Source organism: Paramisgurnus dabryanus, chromosome 10, assembly GCF_030506205.2.
Source record: "Paramisgurnus dabryanus chromosome 10, PD_genome_1.1, whole genome shotgun sequence".
NCBI classification, from domain to species: Eukaryota; Metazoa; Chordata; class Actinopteri; order Cypriniformes; family Cobitidae; genus Paramisgurnus; species Paramisgurnus dabryanus.
This window is the reverse complement of record NC_133346.1, coordinates 21,137,143-21,153,255: the sequence shown is the minus strand read 5'-3', so window position 1 is coordinate 21,153,255 and position 16,113 is coordinate 21,137,143. Positions and strand designations below refer to the sequence as shown.

The following is a 16,113-nucleotide window of genomic DNA, read 5'->3' as shown; positions in this document are numbered from 1 at the left end:
TACGGTAGCAAATTTAGCTAATTAACAAAAAACAAAAACATTCCAATTATCTTTACAAAATGTAAAAATCATTTTATCGGTTGTTGTGACACATAAGTCGAACAACAGGCCAGGTTTAGTGTGTCATAGGCCTTATGGTCTGTTTCTCAGCCCACAGAACAGTCACGTCGTTGGGGCACCAAATGCCCCTCTGGCCCTAAAACTTCATTTCATTAACGGCACAGATGAGCATCTGTTCCTCTCTTGCCCCTCTTTCTGTTGCCACAGGGACCAAAATAAGCTTTTACTCTTATGTTTCTTGATTGAGACAGCACAATTGGCAGCAGCTGGATTGTGTCCATGCGACTTTTGGGCAGTTCAGTGGCCAATACTGCAAGTGTTTCATCTCAATGTCTTTTCATTTCTTGAAAGCCAAGTAAGAGTATGAAGGCAAAGGTGTTGGTTTCTTGAAGTATACTAAATCTGAAACCAAATAGGACAGTATAATTTTGTCACACATGCTTAAAGGGACATTCCACTTTTTTTGAAAATATACTCTTTTTCCAGCTCCCCTAGTGTTAAACATTTGAATCTTACCATTTTGGAATCCATTCAGCTGATCTCCGGGTCTGGCGCTAGCACTTTTAGCATAACTTGGCACAATCCATTAAATCTGATTAGACCATTAGCATCGCTAATGTTACATCGTGTACTGAGACTGAAGGAAAATTAAAAGTTGTGATTTTCTAGGCAGATATGGCTAGGAACTATACTCTCAAACTGGCGTAATAATCAAGGACTTTGCTGCTGTAACATGGCTGCAGCAGGCGTAGTGATATTACGCACTGCCCAAAAATAGTCCCCTTGGTTACTTTCAATCGCAGGGGACTATTTTCGGGCAGTGCATAATATCACTACGCTTGCTGCAGCCATGTTATGCCCCATTCAGACAGCCAACGACAAGCAGTAGCAGAGCTACGCGATCTCATTCATTTCAATGGAAACCTGGCGACTTCCGGCGACACGAGCGAAAGTGACCGTTGGCGACCGTATGGGCGTGTCCAGCGACGCGAGAAAGTTAAGAAAAGTTTAACTTTATGCAAATGTCAAGCGACTTTCGATAGCGACTACCAATGAGAACAAAGCAGTGGAGTTCACGTCATCCTTCTCTCGTCAGTTACTGGCGTGGATGGTACTCATTTGTTTATGACAAGCAAATTTAGAAACGCTTCATTGAAAGAGACGGGCGACACACAGCGATAACATCGCTGGCTGTCTGAACGAGGGGTTACAGCAGCAAAGTCCTTGATTATTACGTCAGTGAGAGTATAACTCCTAGCCATATCGCCTAGAAAATCACAACTTTTAATTTTCTGTTGGTCTTTGTACACGATGTAACTACAGAAGAGTCAAGTTTTAAATAGGAAAAATATTGAAATTATTTGGTTATTTTTTTAGCGTGATGCTAATGGTCTAATCAGATTCAATGGATTATGCTAAGCTATGCTAAAAGTGCTGGCGCCAGACCTGGAGATCAGCTGAATGGATTCCAAAACGGTAAAAATCAAATGTTTAACTCTGGGGGAGCTGGAAAAATAGCATATTTTCAAAAAAAGTGGAGTGTCCCTTTAAGTGAAATACATTTAAGTACAAAATAATGTTTTGGGCATAATTGAGGTTCAACTGGGCTACAATGGTACACAGTATCTTAAAAAGACTTTTAATGTTATTTGTGATATATTTATCATCTGCAAATTATAGTCGTGGTACATAATGACAGTATACTGTATATGCTTTGTATGTGCCCTCTGATACTTATCTTAATAGGAAGTGCTCAAGGAGTCTAATGTTGCTATGGTAACCTCCTCAAGCTAATGCATCTTTTGTTCACAAGTGTCTATTTAATGCAATCTAAGTGGCTATCTGTGCTTACTGAATTGCTATTTTGTAAAAGAAATACTGCAGAAACAAGTACGTATTTATAAATACACATATAATGGTACATACTTCAACCTTTCATTTTGACTTTTTTTGTGTAAGACCCAAACTTATTTTTTTATGGAGTCAGTCAATCAGCAAATATCCATCAAAACCCAAATCTTTTATCAAATCGTACTAAAGATTATGAGTGATATGCAACATATATTTACATTTGTACTTAATTTGTGATTTCATGTCTATTAGTAATGATGGGCGCAGCTTTTTTATTAAAGAAAAATAAGGCATCGTTATTGTTCTTATGCATCATTAGACCTCATGTTCATGTCCCAGACAATCCCTGAGATGCCAGTATATGTGCAAAATGACAAATGTTCCTCAAATTGACCAATCATTGCAGTTCAAATCTACTGCTGTATCACTAGGCATTCACTATTCGAAATGCCATTCACTTACATAACGTTTTTGTTTCTGATAATTTTAAACCAGCCAAGAACAAACTGGCTTTCTTACATTATTGGGAGGGAGATAAATATTAGTCCAGTAATACAGTTATGTCTAAAATGACGTTCCAGTCTCTAATATTCTCTTGCTATCTTTAATATTGAGATTATGTCAAAGATTAAAATCAATGAGTGAAATCAAACTTTAATGCTCCTAATCTCAAATAATGACAATAATAAAATAATGAGACTTTAACCTGGATTTCACAAACAGAGTCACAGTTACATTATCTACATCTTTTTAAGTTAGGTGCACATCTATAGCTAGGTAAAAAAACCAAGGCAGAAATCCGCCATTGGTGTACCCCGCTTGCTCACGAAAAGCAGATGCTGGAAGAAAAAGTTTGTCCAGAGGGCAAAATAAACAATTGGATTTTGTTAACCCAGCTAATACAATTAGCCAGGATAAAGTAGGGGGTCTTGCTCTTAAAAGCCAGAGAGAGAGTCTGACTGGACAGGAGTCTACAAACACTGAAGTCAGGTCAGACTGAAGACTAAAGTGAGAATCAGATGCCAACTGAGAAAAAAACTGGATACATAATCTAAGAAGATTATAAAGAAACACTGACAAGAGCATACTCAAAAGACGATATGTAAAAGAAGAAAAGAGACTTGGGACTGATCTGAACGTGGATATCTTTGGGCATCTACAAAACAAAGACCTTCTCCCCTGAAAAAAGAGTTTAGAGATTAACCTGATCTTAAAAGCACAAATCCGAACACGCTAAGATCTGTTTGAAAATTTAAGCAAAAGGAGACAAAGGAAATGCGTCTGCTGAACAAGGAGCTGCGCCTACAAGACGTCACTCTTATGTATCTCACCTTCATGGCAACGGTGGTGGTGCTCCTGGTGGCATCTTACCAAGCACCTACCACCTACGCCAGACCATCACTGACCTATCACATGCTGTTAGATCCATCTGGTCAGCTGGAGTTGTCCTGGAACATCAGCTATCCCACTCAAGAGATCTACATAGAGCTGAGGGTAAAAGAGCTTCACCATGGCGTTCTGCTGGGAATGTCCGATCGAGGAGAGCCCACAAATGCCGACCTGGTCCTTCTCTGGGACGATGGACACAAATCCTATTTTGGGGTAGGAACAGTTCAGGATCAATTATCTCTGTAATCATTTATCCATGCTTGGTGAGGGGTTGGTGCAAGATTAAATGTACTATTAATACATTTATAGATATAAATAAATGCATCATTATTTTTTGTCGGTATGAATTCTTATTATTTATGTCCCCTCATGAGACCGTACAGAACTATAATTGTCATTTTTTTGAGCCTTTAGGATTACTTAACTATTACCACATCATTTTCAGCCTTGTACACAGTTTTTGGCTTTAGCTTAATTTGGAAAACGCCTACACGGTAAAAAGTGAAAAGTTGGATGAACTTGAAATATTAGGCTACTTGAATTGGTAACACTCAAAGAGTTTATTCAACATAACATTTTTACCTAAAGTGAAACTAAAGCCTACATGGTAAAAAGTGAAATGTTGGATCAACTTGAAATATTACTTGAATTGGTAACACTTAAGAGTTTATTCAACATAACATTTTCACCTAAAGTGACATTTTAAGTAAAAAAAAATTACCAATTGAAATCATATTTAAGTTGTCCACTTTTTACAGTGCACTGAAAATAAAAACTTGTAGACACTGGTTTAACATAATTGAATAAAGTTTTCTTAAAATAAAATTGACATTAATTAACATTAATTTCATGTAAAAAAAAATGTGATTCAATTATGTTGAACCAGTGTTCATAATTGAATTATGTAGATGCAACAAGTAAAAAAAATCATTTAAAAAAACTTAATTCAATCATGTGGAACCCGTGTTTTTATAGCATATATGGAAATAACTTAATGTTTATGGATAATGTTTTATTTGGTATTAAAATCTTTCGCATTTAATATATATTATTGTTAATATTAAAAATGTGATGATTTATACTGTATATTCTCAGTATATAATGTCAAAAAATCTACATATATAAAAAAAAAGTTAAACAATTTTAACTTGTCTAATTGTTAAGTTATTTAAACTTATCACAAGTCAACACTTAAAAAACTTGGTTGAATTGACTTGCAAAACCAAGTTGTTTTAACGTCATGCTGCATTTTTGTTACAGTGTATTTACTGTATATTTCATATTGTATGTATCTTTTTTGACTACTCTGTATTTACTGCAAAGCTCATTTATTCATATATTGAGAATCGAACTTATGACCTTGCTGTTGCCAGCGTACCCTTTACCAGTTGAACTACAAAAACACTCTGTAAAGTCATGTCTTGATATATATTTTAAAAAGCATGCATGTGGTGTCAGATTGTAAATTATTATTATTGCATATCGAATAAGAATCCCTGTAACCATCACATCGAGACATGTTTGTATAGTTTGTATAGATACAGTAATAATAAAAACATTTACATGCGTGTGTGATCGAATACGCATATTTAGGCATATGAATTTGACTTTTTGTGACTGTATTAAAAATTATATAGGATGCATGGAGTGACAGTGAAGGTCGGGTGATGTTAGACACCCAGCAGGACTATCAGCTACTGGAGACTCATCACTCCAGTGAAGGCTTCTTTCTGCTCTTCAAAAGACCCTTCAGCACATGTGACCCTCACGACTACGTCATAGAGGTACATTACCACATACATCAAAGTAGTAAACAAGAGAGAGAGAGAACATTTAAAATGTAAAGAGAGAAAAATGTGCTCAGTGTTTCTTTAAATATTCTATTGCGTAAAATAACTAGAGGCCATTTCTTAAAGGTGCAGTGTGTAGATATTAGCAGCATCTAGTGGTGAGGGTGCGAAGTCCACTGCTCACCCCTCGCTTTTGTAACGCATAGAGAAGCTATGGTAGCCGCCACCAGAAAAACATGTCATCAACGGAGACAACTTAGTGAAAAAGTTTGTCCGTTAAGAGCTTCTGTAAAAACATGGCGGCACAAAATGGCGACTTCCACATAAGGGGACCCTCGGTGTATGTAGGTAAAAACGTCTCATTCTAAGGTAATAAAAACATAACGGTTCATTATAAAAAGGTCTTTATTTTGCATTTCTGTCAAGAGATCCTTTTAAAAATTACACACTGCACCTTTAAAGAAGGTGGTGAGGCATTTAAAATGTCCTGCTACGGTATATATATCCAACCACTACACAAAAACCCAGGAAATAATTTAATAAAACTCTACATGTGTTTGGCTGAAAGAAGAATATATTCATATATACGCAGGATGGCTTGGTGGTGAGTAAAATATGGGCTTATTTCCAATCTGGGGTGAACTTTAAGGAACAACTTTATTTCTGAGCATTTGCACACTAGGATTGATCAGATCTGATTTTCAGGAAGGCACCGTCCACATAATTTACGCCATTTTTGAGCGCCCGGTCCTGTCTTTGCACGAGCTGAACGTGTCCCGTCTCCAACCTGGTGTCCAACCAGTCCTCCTCCTGCGTCCAGACACTCCAGCCCCTCCTCTACCAAGAGATGTTCGCAGCCTGGAGGTCCTGGCCCCTGATGTCACCATCCCCACACAGGAGACCACATACTGGTGTCACATCTATCAGCTTCCCCCAAATATGCCCAAGAACCACATTGTCATGGTAAATAGAAACGTCACGTATCTCACCCTACTTTATTGTGCCGTAGAAATGAATGCACACACACAAAAAAACGACAAACACAGCCAGTTGTAATTTAAATTATCCTATGTTGTTTCAACCCAAAATGCTGGGTTGTTTTTACCAGTTGTTAGATCAAATATTAACATTTTCTGGATTCATTTAATCCAACGGCTGAGTTTGACCCTGTTTGACCCAATGCTGTGTGTAGCAATTCTATGGCAATCACATAATATAACAATGTATAATATATTGGGAAGCATAGCATTTTCTTAATATGGCACCTGTGTGTCTTCATTTAGTGCTAACTTTTCTGTGTGCCCCTTTTTTGTTTATAGTACGAATCTGTCATTACTCCTGGTAATGAAGCCATTGTTCATCATATCGAAGTGTTCGAATGCTCCCCACAAATGGACACCGTGCCACAATACAGCGGTTCCTGCGATTCTAAGATGAAACCCCCCAAACTGAATTACTGCCGACACGTTCTGGCTGCCTGGGCCATGGGAGCCGAGGTACGGATGCTACTGTAATGCGAAATCTCTCCTAACACATTCATGAAAAACACAGTGCTGGTTTTCTTAAAGAAACAGTACAACCAAAAATCTCTCAACCATTAGCAACATGCTAAATTTGATTATGCGGAATATACAAAGGCAACTTTTTCAACTACAGATGTAGTTGTAGTTAAGAACAACTTAAATATAATACATAAATATATAATTTGGGTTAAACTGAATTTTAATGGTTAACAGTTCCCCCACATCTCTCTTCACTTCATCATTTGTTTGCTTCTTCACTTACATTTATCTTTTTGTGCACTGGTTGCCTATGCCGAACAGCCAATCAGAATGATCCGATTACCAGATGAGCGCTACCGCTGATTTGATATGCTGAATAATTTAGCAGGCGTTGTGTAACACAGAGACAAAATTAAGTCAGACAATGCTGAAAATCAACCTAACCTCCGACCATTGGCTTAACACATTTTAGGCAGACAGATTTTTGGGCATACAGATGGGGACAAGTGCATTAAACAACATTGACATGAAAATGATATCTGCATTGTGCTGAAACTATCAAAAACACTTGCGTCGCACCTGGCATCACATTGCCCTGGGTATAAGACAGGGTCCTTAAAATTAAGCCTATATGGTTATTAAAGATTTTAGTTGTTTTCCAATTAAACAAATCCGTAGATTTTACACTTAAAATCACTTCCCCTTAAAGTTGATTTAGCTAAAAACAGAGCATATGAACATCTTTAGGAGTTCTTTCAGGAGGTAAACAGATGGGCTTTATCCGTGCCAGTTCGCCCACTTCAGGTAGGTGCCAGTCATGGTTTTAAGGTGAGCCTATCTGAATGCAGAGGCGTCCTGATAAATCAGCTATGGAGCCAAGGACTGATGCCGAGCGGGATAGAAGAGAAAGACAGCGAGGCTTCCAATGAGATTACGCGGGAGTTAAGAAACACAAATCATGTGTTCTGCTTTCTGCCAATGTCAAGCTGAATAGATGAGATTATAGGGGCCTTTTTTTAGTTAATTGCAGTTTTTTTCATCATTTTATTTTTAAACGTCATTTGGTGCCTGCTGAAGGGAGGAGGGGGAGTGAGCAAGAGATATGGACAGCGTGTTCAAGGGAGAAAGATGCGGGGATGGGGTGAGAAACTGGAGGTGGTGGGAGGTCGGTTATGTAAAGAGATCTTTCACACAAGAGTTTTAAAGTAAACAGATAAGGGTACGAGATTCGCATCGGCCCATAGATATAAATCTAAATTTATGGTCATGGATTTACAGGACTGTTCTGGTTCAGTCTAAATCCGATTTAATAAGTTATAAGTGTGCATTGTCATTGGCTCAGACTTCTTGGTTAGCATGCATTGGTTGGATTAGACAAGACTGCAGACACTTTTTTATGCCACTTTACTAAATATGGCTTTGTAACTGTTTAAATAAAAAAAAAATTCAACACTTGTTTATAATAAAACTTGGGTAATAGGATAAAGGGGACATATCATGAAAATCTGACTTTTTCCATGTTTAAGTGCTATAATTGGGTCCCCGGTGCTTCTATCAACCTAGAAAATGTGAAAAAGATCAACCCAGTAACTTATAAATAAATAGATTATTAAAATTTCACTCCCCTTGTGATGTCAGAAGGGGATAATACCACCCCTTAATCTGCACTATCCAACCACGGCACTGCCATTTAGTGCAGAGATCAGCTCATTTGCATTTAAATGACACACCTAAAAACACCACATTTTTGCACACAACTACAAAGTGGCAATTTTAACATGCTATAATAAATTATCTATAAGGTATTTTGAACATATGTACTTTGGGGACACCAACGATTTATTTTACGTCTTTAAAAAGTCTTGTGAAATGTCCCCTTTAAAGGGTTGACCTTGAACCCTACAATTCCTATGCAAAAAACATAAAAAAAACGAAACGATGATTTACTTCCCATGCATGCTTATGTCAAAATGATGTTACATACACATGTTTGTTTGTGTACATGCACAGGCATTTTACTACCCTGCTGATGCTGGTTTGCCTTTGGGAGGAGATGGATCTTCTAGGTTTCTTCGCCTTGAAGTTCATTACCATAATCCTCTTCTTATATCAGGTATATGCATGCACACATAGACACTATGAAAGACATTTGGATGCTTATCCAGAGTGCATTCAATCCATACGTTAGTCAGTGTTAGTCACGTCACTAGACGGCCATCTTTGCAATGCCTCTGTCATGCAAGACTAAAGTCTTAGCTACTTGAATAGGGAAAGACAAATATGTCTAAAATCGCAATTAAACAACATGTGTTTGACCAGCATTTAAACCTGACATCAACTGTACCATAAAGTTTGCTTTTTAGTCTCATATTGTGCTAAAAACATCTTTTTGTGGTTGTTTCAACTTATGCGCAGGTTGGCAAGCACCTCACATGACTGTACAAATCCCTTCCCTCAGAGAATCATCAGTCTTTATCGATTAATGATTGGTTCTTTTAAGCAGAAGGCGGGACTTAAGTCGTCACAGCGGCCATATTGGTCATAGCACTGTTCCCTTTTCATAGTAATAGGACTGCTCAATCTTGTTAAGTCCAGTACCCATGGCCTAATCCAATGGTCTAGCAATTTAGCTACATTACACCAAGTCCTAACCCCACATATTCATAATCCAAATTGTGCAGTTTGTTCAGGAGAGGTGTGCTGTTAATGTTCTGATAAAAACGATTTATATGTCATGGAAAAGGCAAAACAAAAAAGCCATGGACTTGCATTTAAGAAGGGAAAACAGATGTCTTTTTTTTAGTTGAGACAGCTCAAACGTGTTTTAGTCTAGGACTTACCTTAAGCCTTAAAATCGGGGGCAGGAAGATTTCTCCTAATCTCCTCAACTTTCTCCGGCCCTCTTTCTTATTTCTGTTCTCCTGTTTTGTGTGTGTGTGTGTGTGCTTCACAGGCCGGGAGGACTCCTCAGGCATTCGTTTATGGTACACTCCGTCTCTTAGGAGGTTTGATGCGGGTATCATGGAGCTCGGGCTCGTCTACACCCCCGTCATGGCCATCCCACCCCGCCAGCACTCATTCCAGTTGGCTGGCTACTGCACCGCCAAATGCACACAGACGGTTTGAACTTCAAACATTGCTTAAGACTAAACAGCAGAGTTGTACCTGTAGTTGGACACAAAAATTACATGTTACCAAATTGAAGTTTATTTTGACTACATATAGCCACACTATATCGGGTCTATACTTAACCTAGACAGTGATTTTAACGTAGACACATTTTCAGAATTACAAAACCCTACAGCATCAATAATGAACGACTCTTTTCCTACTGTAAACTCACCCTGAATGAACCCTAAACAAATGAAGATCCAACCAAAGCTGATGAATTCTTAAATGAAGATGAACTGCGTCTTCATAAAATTATGCAATCACTAGAAACTCATCTCTAAACGTATTAAAAGGTTCATAAGTAGCCAAAGCTCATCAACAAAAAAAAAAGATTAACAAAACGTTGTTATACTTGGTTAAACAAGGTCAAACTAAAGTTTTCAAGCATGTTATTATATTAGGCATTTTATTTATATACAGTAAATTAAAAAGTGAACAAACCTATAAGCTTCACCTGGGGGATGATAAAAATAATCATAAAAAAGACTTCATCTATACTGCCCTACAAAGGCTAAGTGCAGTAATTATGCAAACACTGAAACCGAGAAAAATGCCCTTAAAGTTTTTTACACCGGCCATTCAAACATGTTACTGCAATTTTGGCACACACATTTCTCTGAAATGGGAAAAAAATTGAACCAGAAGACTTTGTCACAAGACACAACAGATCTCACAAAGCCCATTTCAACCCTTAATTTTGACCAAATGCATACACTGAAAAAAAAAATCCTTTCAATTTACGTAATTTTAATGTGTACATCGGTCCCACATAATCCGATTGTGTTAAACCAACATAATTTTCCTCATTTAATTTTTATGTGTCAGACCAAAACATTTTAATTGTTTCAAGTAGTCTAATATAAATATGTTGACTCAAAGTGCTATTTCTCTTTACTATAACACATTTATTTTGTAATGTTTAAGTAATTTTATTATGTAAGGGGACTAGATTTTCATCTGTAATTCCAACATGCTTTTTTAATGCTTATATTATGGGAATATGTAACTCTAAAGCAATTTCATTATGTTTCTGGAACCAGAATAATCATCCATAATTATCCAAATGTTATTTATTTCTTTTTTAAATACAAAATACATTTGCATTGGCATAAAAAGCAAAGAGTTTTAAACAAAAGTTTAGTGATATTGAGGCAAACCACTGCTTTCAGATCGTCAATTCATTTAAATCACTACACATTAATTTAACAACAGTCAATAACTATTACAACAATCAGCACATGCAGTACATACAAAGGGGGAATTTCCCAAACAGGTTGTAGATTAATCCATGACTAGGCCCTAGTTATATTAGGATATTTTTTACAAAAAAAGTTTACAAACAAACCTACCTTACAAAAACAACACTGGAGTACATCTTGAGACAAAACAATGGCACTGATATATGTCAAGATATGTCAGTGCAATATGTTTTCAAATTAAGGCATTGCAAAAGTCTGGGACTAGAAAAAGCCCCATCTGTAAAACTGACCCAAATGTTTAAAATAGTTACTATCACAGTAGATTTAGAAGTGCTAAAGCACAAACACTGCATTCCAAAGAGACATGCAAAACAGTAAGTACTATTATTTTTTAAATGGATTTACAAACTGGAAAATATCAATCCTTCAGAAAGTCAGAGCTACAGCATTTGTATAAACTGATAATCAAAGATTCAACAAAAACAAAATACAACAACCATTTCCAAAATCAACTTTGAGCAGCCAATGGTTAATTGTTTAATAAGAAAAAACGCTTAAAACAGATAAATAAAAAGAACATAAATGAGCAGCACAGTCTTTCTGATCCTTTCACTGAAAGAAACTGTTCGTTAAAGTTACGCTCAATGCAGTTCCATTTAAATCTTTTGGATTTCTTCAAAAATAAAGCAGAGATCAGGATAGCTCAGGTTTAAGGCATACATCAGCTCAAACAACATGGCACGATGTTGCAACACCTTCATGCCTTCCAGGACTATACAAAGATCCTCTTCTTCATCACAAGAAGCATGTTGTTTGAGAGCACAAATCCCAACAGTGGTGTCTTCAAATGACCTCACTGATGCTGACTTCATCCATGCCCTGTACAAAACAGACAAATGTAGTTAAAGAAACAGAAAAAAAGTTACTGTTACAATAAAAGTGTCATTGGAAATTAGTACAATGCAAACAAATATAAATGTAAGTGTACAGACCCATGTGCATTGCCACAGCATATTACAATTGGTTACAAATATATGGGTTACAAAGCAAGGCAGCTGCACTGTCCACTGCTCCAGGTGTGTGTGCGCGTTTACTAGACTGGAATGAGTTAAATAAAGAGGCCACAATTCGAGTGTGTGCTACCATACCTGACAATCACAGCAAAAGTGAATTATCTCATTTTCTCACTGTCATGTTGTTATAAACCTGTATAAATGTCTTTGTTCTGATGAACACGAAGGAAGACATTTATTTTGAGGAATGTTTGCAACCAAACTGTTCATGAGCCCCATTCACTTCCATAGTATTATATTTCCTCACTATGGAAGTGAATGGGGCTTATGATTGGTTTGGGAACAAACATTCCTCAAAATATCTTCCATAGTGTTCATCAGAACAAAGACATTTATAAAGGTTTGTAACAACATGATAGGGAGTAAGTGATGAGAATTTTTATTTTTGGGTGAACTACCCCTTTAAATCTTCCCAGGTGTTTTAATGACCCTTGTGCCAAAAGATGTAACTAAAACATACTACATTTTCTGTACCTCCAACAATGTTTACACATTTTTATGTCTATGAATCTATATTACTTACTTCTGTCATTTGATCATTCATTGTTTGAAGTCTGTTTGCTAGCTGTCCTCCTTTCTGATAGAAGAGTTTCGTCAGGTTTTTGGATTGGAGGTCCAGGTGACACGCAGGAACATAAGACAGTAGTGATTCTTTTAAATTCAGCATTTATCTGAAAACAAATTAACCAACCATTGTATATTTGAGTACTGCGAGTCAAAGAATAATACATGTATATTAGTTACAAAAATAAGATTTAGCTCCAAACAGCAGTAAAACAGTGATAGGAATTACTTACCAATGCTTTTGAGTGTGTAGCGCATGCAAGGATGATGGACCTATAAGAGGAAATATTCAGAGGTGAAATCAACACATAACCTCAAATGATTAACGTCACACATACACAGAGCAATAATGAAATAAGTATTATATCTGTCATAGGACGCAATTTTGGACAAAATGAGATCTTAAAACAAGGTTCTCTTCTGAAAATGTCAGCTTTAAGGTGTGGTCACTTCAAAGCGATTTTTTTTCAGTTAATATACCAGACTTCACGCGAGGCATTTAAAAAAAGCTTTTTCTAATTGAATCAAGTGTTGCTCGTGGCGTAGTGAAGTCACGAATAACTGACGCGGGTCTGTTCATCTGATTAAGCAGACAGTTTGTTTCATACAATGTCATTATTAATGTAGTCAATTGATATAATCTGGTAAATTACTTACATGGATAACGTTACTCTGGACAGAATAACGTTTGGTTAGCGTTTTATTTGTCCTGAACCGTTTCCATAGAACAACTGAGTAAAAAGTGCCTCAAAAGTCAACTCAAATCTGTCAGTTTTCAACTCGGATAAAACTACCAAACGTGAAATAACGTTATACAGCTGACATTTTTAAAACGCTGTTTTTCTTTATGAGCCTTACACTGACTGACTGACTGACTGACTGACTGACTGACTGACTGACTGACTGACTGACTGTAACGTTAACTTACTCCACCAACATCCTCCAAACTCATTTTTACTACAAGTCATTGCAATGGCTACATATTGTAAAAAAAACTGTCTATCTAGTGAAGATGTATCACGTATAAAGTGAACATAAATAAATAATAGAACTTACTTTAATAACGTGGTGTCCGTCTGAGAGAGTTCTTCTGACTGACTGCTGCTGAGTCTTCATTTTGGCGCCCAAAACAAACGATGTTTATTCTTCTTTTATGGCGATTGACGTCCTTTTTATTGAGCGTTACTGCCACCTTCTGCTCAGGGGGTGCCATTTTGTGTGCAAACTCAATTTTATTGCTTTAAGTATTCAATTCAATCAATTTTAATCAATGTGAGAATAATGTGTTCATTTTACATTCAAACAAAACATTTTCATCCTAATCAATTAAATTATGTTTACACAAGGAATATAAATATTTTGTGTTGCATATACATGTTTATTTTATTTAAATTCAAAGACCCACCAAGTCCATTTTTTGCAGTGTAGTAACAGCGCTTTGGCTTTGTAGGGCAGCATAGTATCAACCATATCGAGGGACTAGAATTTGGACTGAAAACCACATAGCACACTGTCACTTTCCAAAAGTACAGCTTTGCGATAAAATTTTTCATATTAGTATCTCAAATGTACATATTGGTACCAAATATGTAACATGGAACTGGGTACTGCCCAAGTGACCAAACCCAATCAGAACACATTAGCCATTTTCCCTGAAAATGTAAAGATTTGGTTAATATTAATAGTTTGAATGAATATTGTTATTTGATCATATTCAGGCACTTCCTGCAGGAGGTATACACATCTTTGCATCACAGCTGCATACTCACCTGGCCGGGCTTGGGGTCAGAACTGTCCTGGTACGAGGAGGTAAAGAGACTGAGGTGGTACAAGAGGACAAACACTACAGCACACATTACCAGGTATTCATTCTATCAACTCATGCAAATAAGTTGCAATAAATTATTTTATACTTACATTTGGATCTTGGTGGTGAGTGTTCATTTTGGAGCATGAGTTCAGATTTTAAATTAATGAAAGCGAATTGTTCTTTCGACTGACATCGCCAAGCGCTCTAATTTTTAGCTTCTCCCCTTCAATACACATGTCCTACAGAGACCACGCCCACCTATCTGCACTGCTCCATTTTCCAGTAGAGCTTCAGGAATGACATACTGTAATTTTGTAGGCAAAACCTAGAAATTAGTTGGATTTTAGTACTTCTGGTTCTCTCATACCAAAGTGAATAGGTTTTTGTTTAAACGCCTTACAAGTTCAAGATAATTTAAAGTTTCATTCTGTGACATAAAACAGACCCCATTCGCTGGTAATAGCATTGCTAACATGTTGCTATATGGGACTACACACATTGTCGAAAACTTTCAACATCATCACACTTGATGAGAATCTCAAAAACAATACAACACGGGCACCATTCCTAAAAAGATGAATTCAAAGAGTATTTAAATGTATTTATTGAAGTTTCGGAAGCTTGATCGTGATGACGTACTTATATCCTAAGGTTAGCTTTTAATTTGTAGTAAACACATTCAGACCTCGAAATATCATAAAAGTTGTGTTCATCTACATGATAGACAAAATGTGTAAGTATCTTATACTTTTGTTGATCATATTTTTATTAGGTCTGTCAAAAGATTAATCACGATTAATCGCATACAAAATAAAAGTTTGTGATTGCATAATATATATATGTGTGTGCACTGTGTGTAATTATTTTGTATTTATAAATACACACACATGGATGCATGTATTTTAGAAACGTTTACATGTATATATATTTATTTAGATTTTGATATAATTGATCTATATCTATCTATCTATCTATCTATCTATCTATCTATCTATCTATCTATCTATCTATCTATCTATCTATCTATCTATCTATCTATCTATCTATATATACACATTATTTTTTTTCTTAAACTTTTATTTTATTGTGATATTGTGATCTTTTGACAGCCCTAATTTTTATTTGTATTTTTCTGCGATGATCCAAAAGCCCATAAGATCCTATTGACTTTCAATCCAATCATTTCCTGATGGATTACAAAATTCCCCCTCCAATATTTGCTCTGATTGATTATCCTCTTCCCCATACTGTAGTATACTTAAGTACAGTATTTACTACAGAAAGCTGTAGTATTTTATGGACCTTATGAACCTCTCCATAGTAAATATTACAGTTCACCATAATAAAAATTCTTTGCACTTACATTTTTAAGTATAATCAACTTGTATTTTTAGGTCGTTTTAACTTTGACATTTTAAGTTAAGCCAATTCAACTAATTTATGTTAAAGGCGGACGATCTCTGAAAGCCAATGTTGAAACACGCCCCCTGCCCCAATAGAATCTGGACCTTCTTTTGATAGACCTGCCCCACATATACGCAACCTAGTCAATGAGGTCAGTTAGTAGACACGCCCCTTACTGCTGATTGGCTACAAGTGTGTTTTGGTACTCGGCCCGACTCCCTTTTCCAAAGCGTTTCTCAAAAATCATGCACCCCGCCTTTAACTTACAGCTTCTCATCACTAGTCAAGATAAAAAATATA

General features: G+C 36.4%; 1 protein-coding gene and 1 long non-coding RNA gene across 2 annotated transcripts in view; one reads left to right on the top strand and one right to left on the bottom strand.

Annotated features, from left to right (window-relative positions):
* Positions 1 to 2,263: 2,263 nt before the first annotated feature.
* Positions 2,264 to 16,113, top strand: part of dbh (dopamine beta-hydroxylase (dopamine beta-monooxygenase)) — a 31,354-nt gene continuing 17,504 nt past the window's right edge. Inside the window, exons 1-7 of the mRNA XM_065290379.2 lie at positions 2,264 to 3,513; positions 4,938 to 5,084; positions 5,796 to 6,053; positions 6,410 to 6,586; positions 8,603 to 8,705; positions 9,546 to 9,712; positions 14,318 to 14,461. Of these exons, the coding sequence (XP_065146451.1) occupies positions 3,187 to 3,513; positions 4,938 to 5,084; positions 5,796 to 6,053; positions 6,410 to 6,586; positions 8,603 to 8,705; positions 9,546 to 9,712; positions 14,318 to 14,461 (1,323 nt within the window). The 5' untranslated portion in view covers positions 2,264 to 3,186. The remainder of the gene's footprint in view (positions 3,514 to 4,937; positions 5,085 to 5,795; positions 6,054 to 6,409; positions 6,587 to 8,602; positions 8,706 to 9,545; positions 9,713 to 14,317; positions 14,462 to 16,113) is intronic.
* LOC135779601 (uncharacterized) lies at positions 11,029 to 13,999 on the bottom strand. The gene is made up of 3 exons (XR_012337684.1): positions 12,833 to 13,999; positions 12,559 to 12,706; positions 11,029 to 11,841 (listed from the first exon to the last, which is right to left on the bottom strand). It is a non-coding gene; the product is annotated as an uncharacterized lncRNA (long non-coding RNA).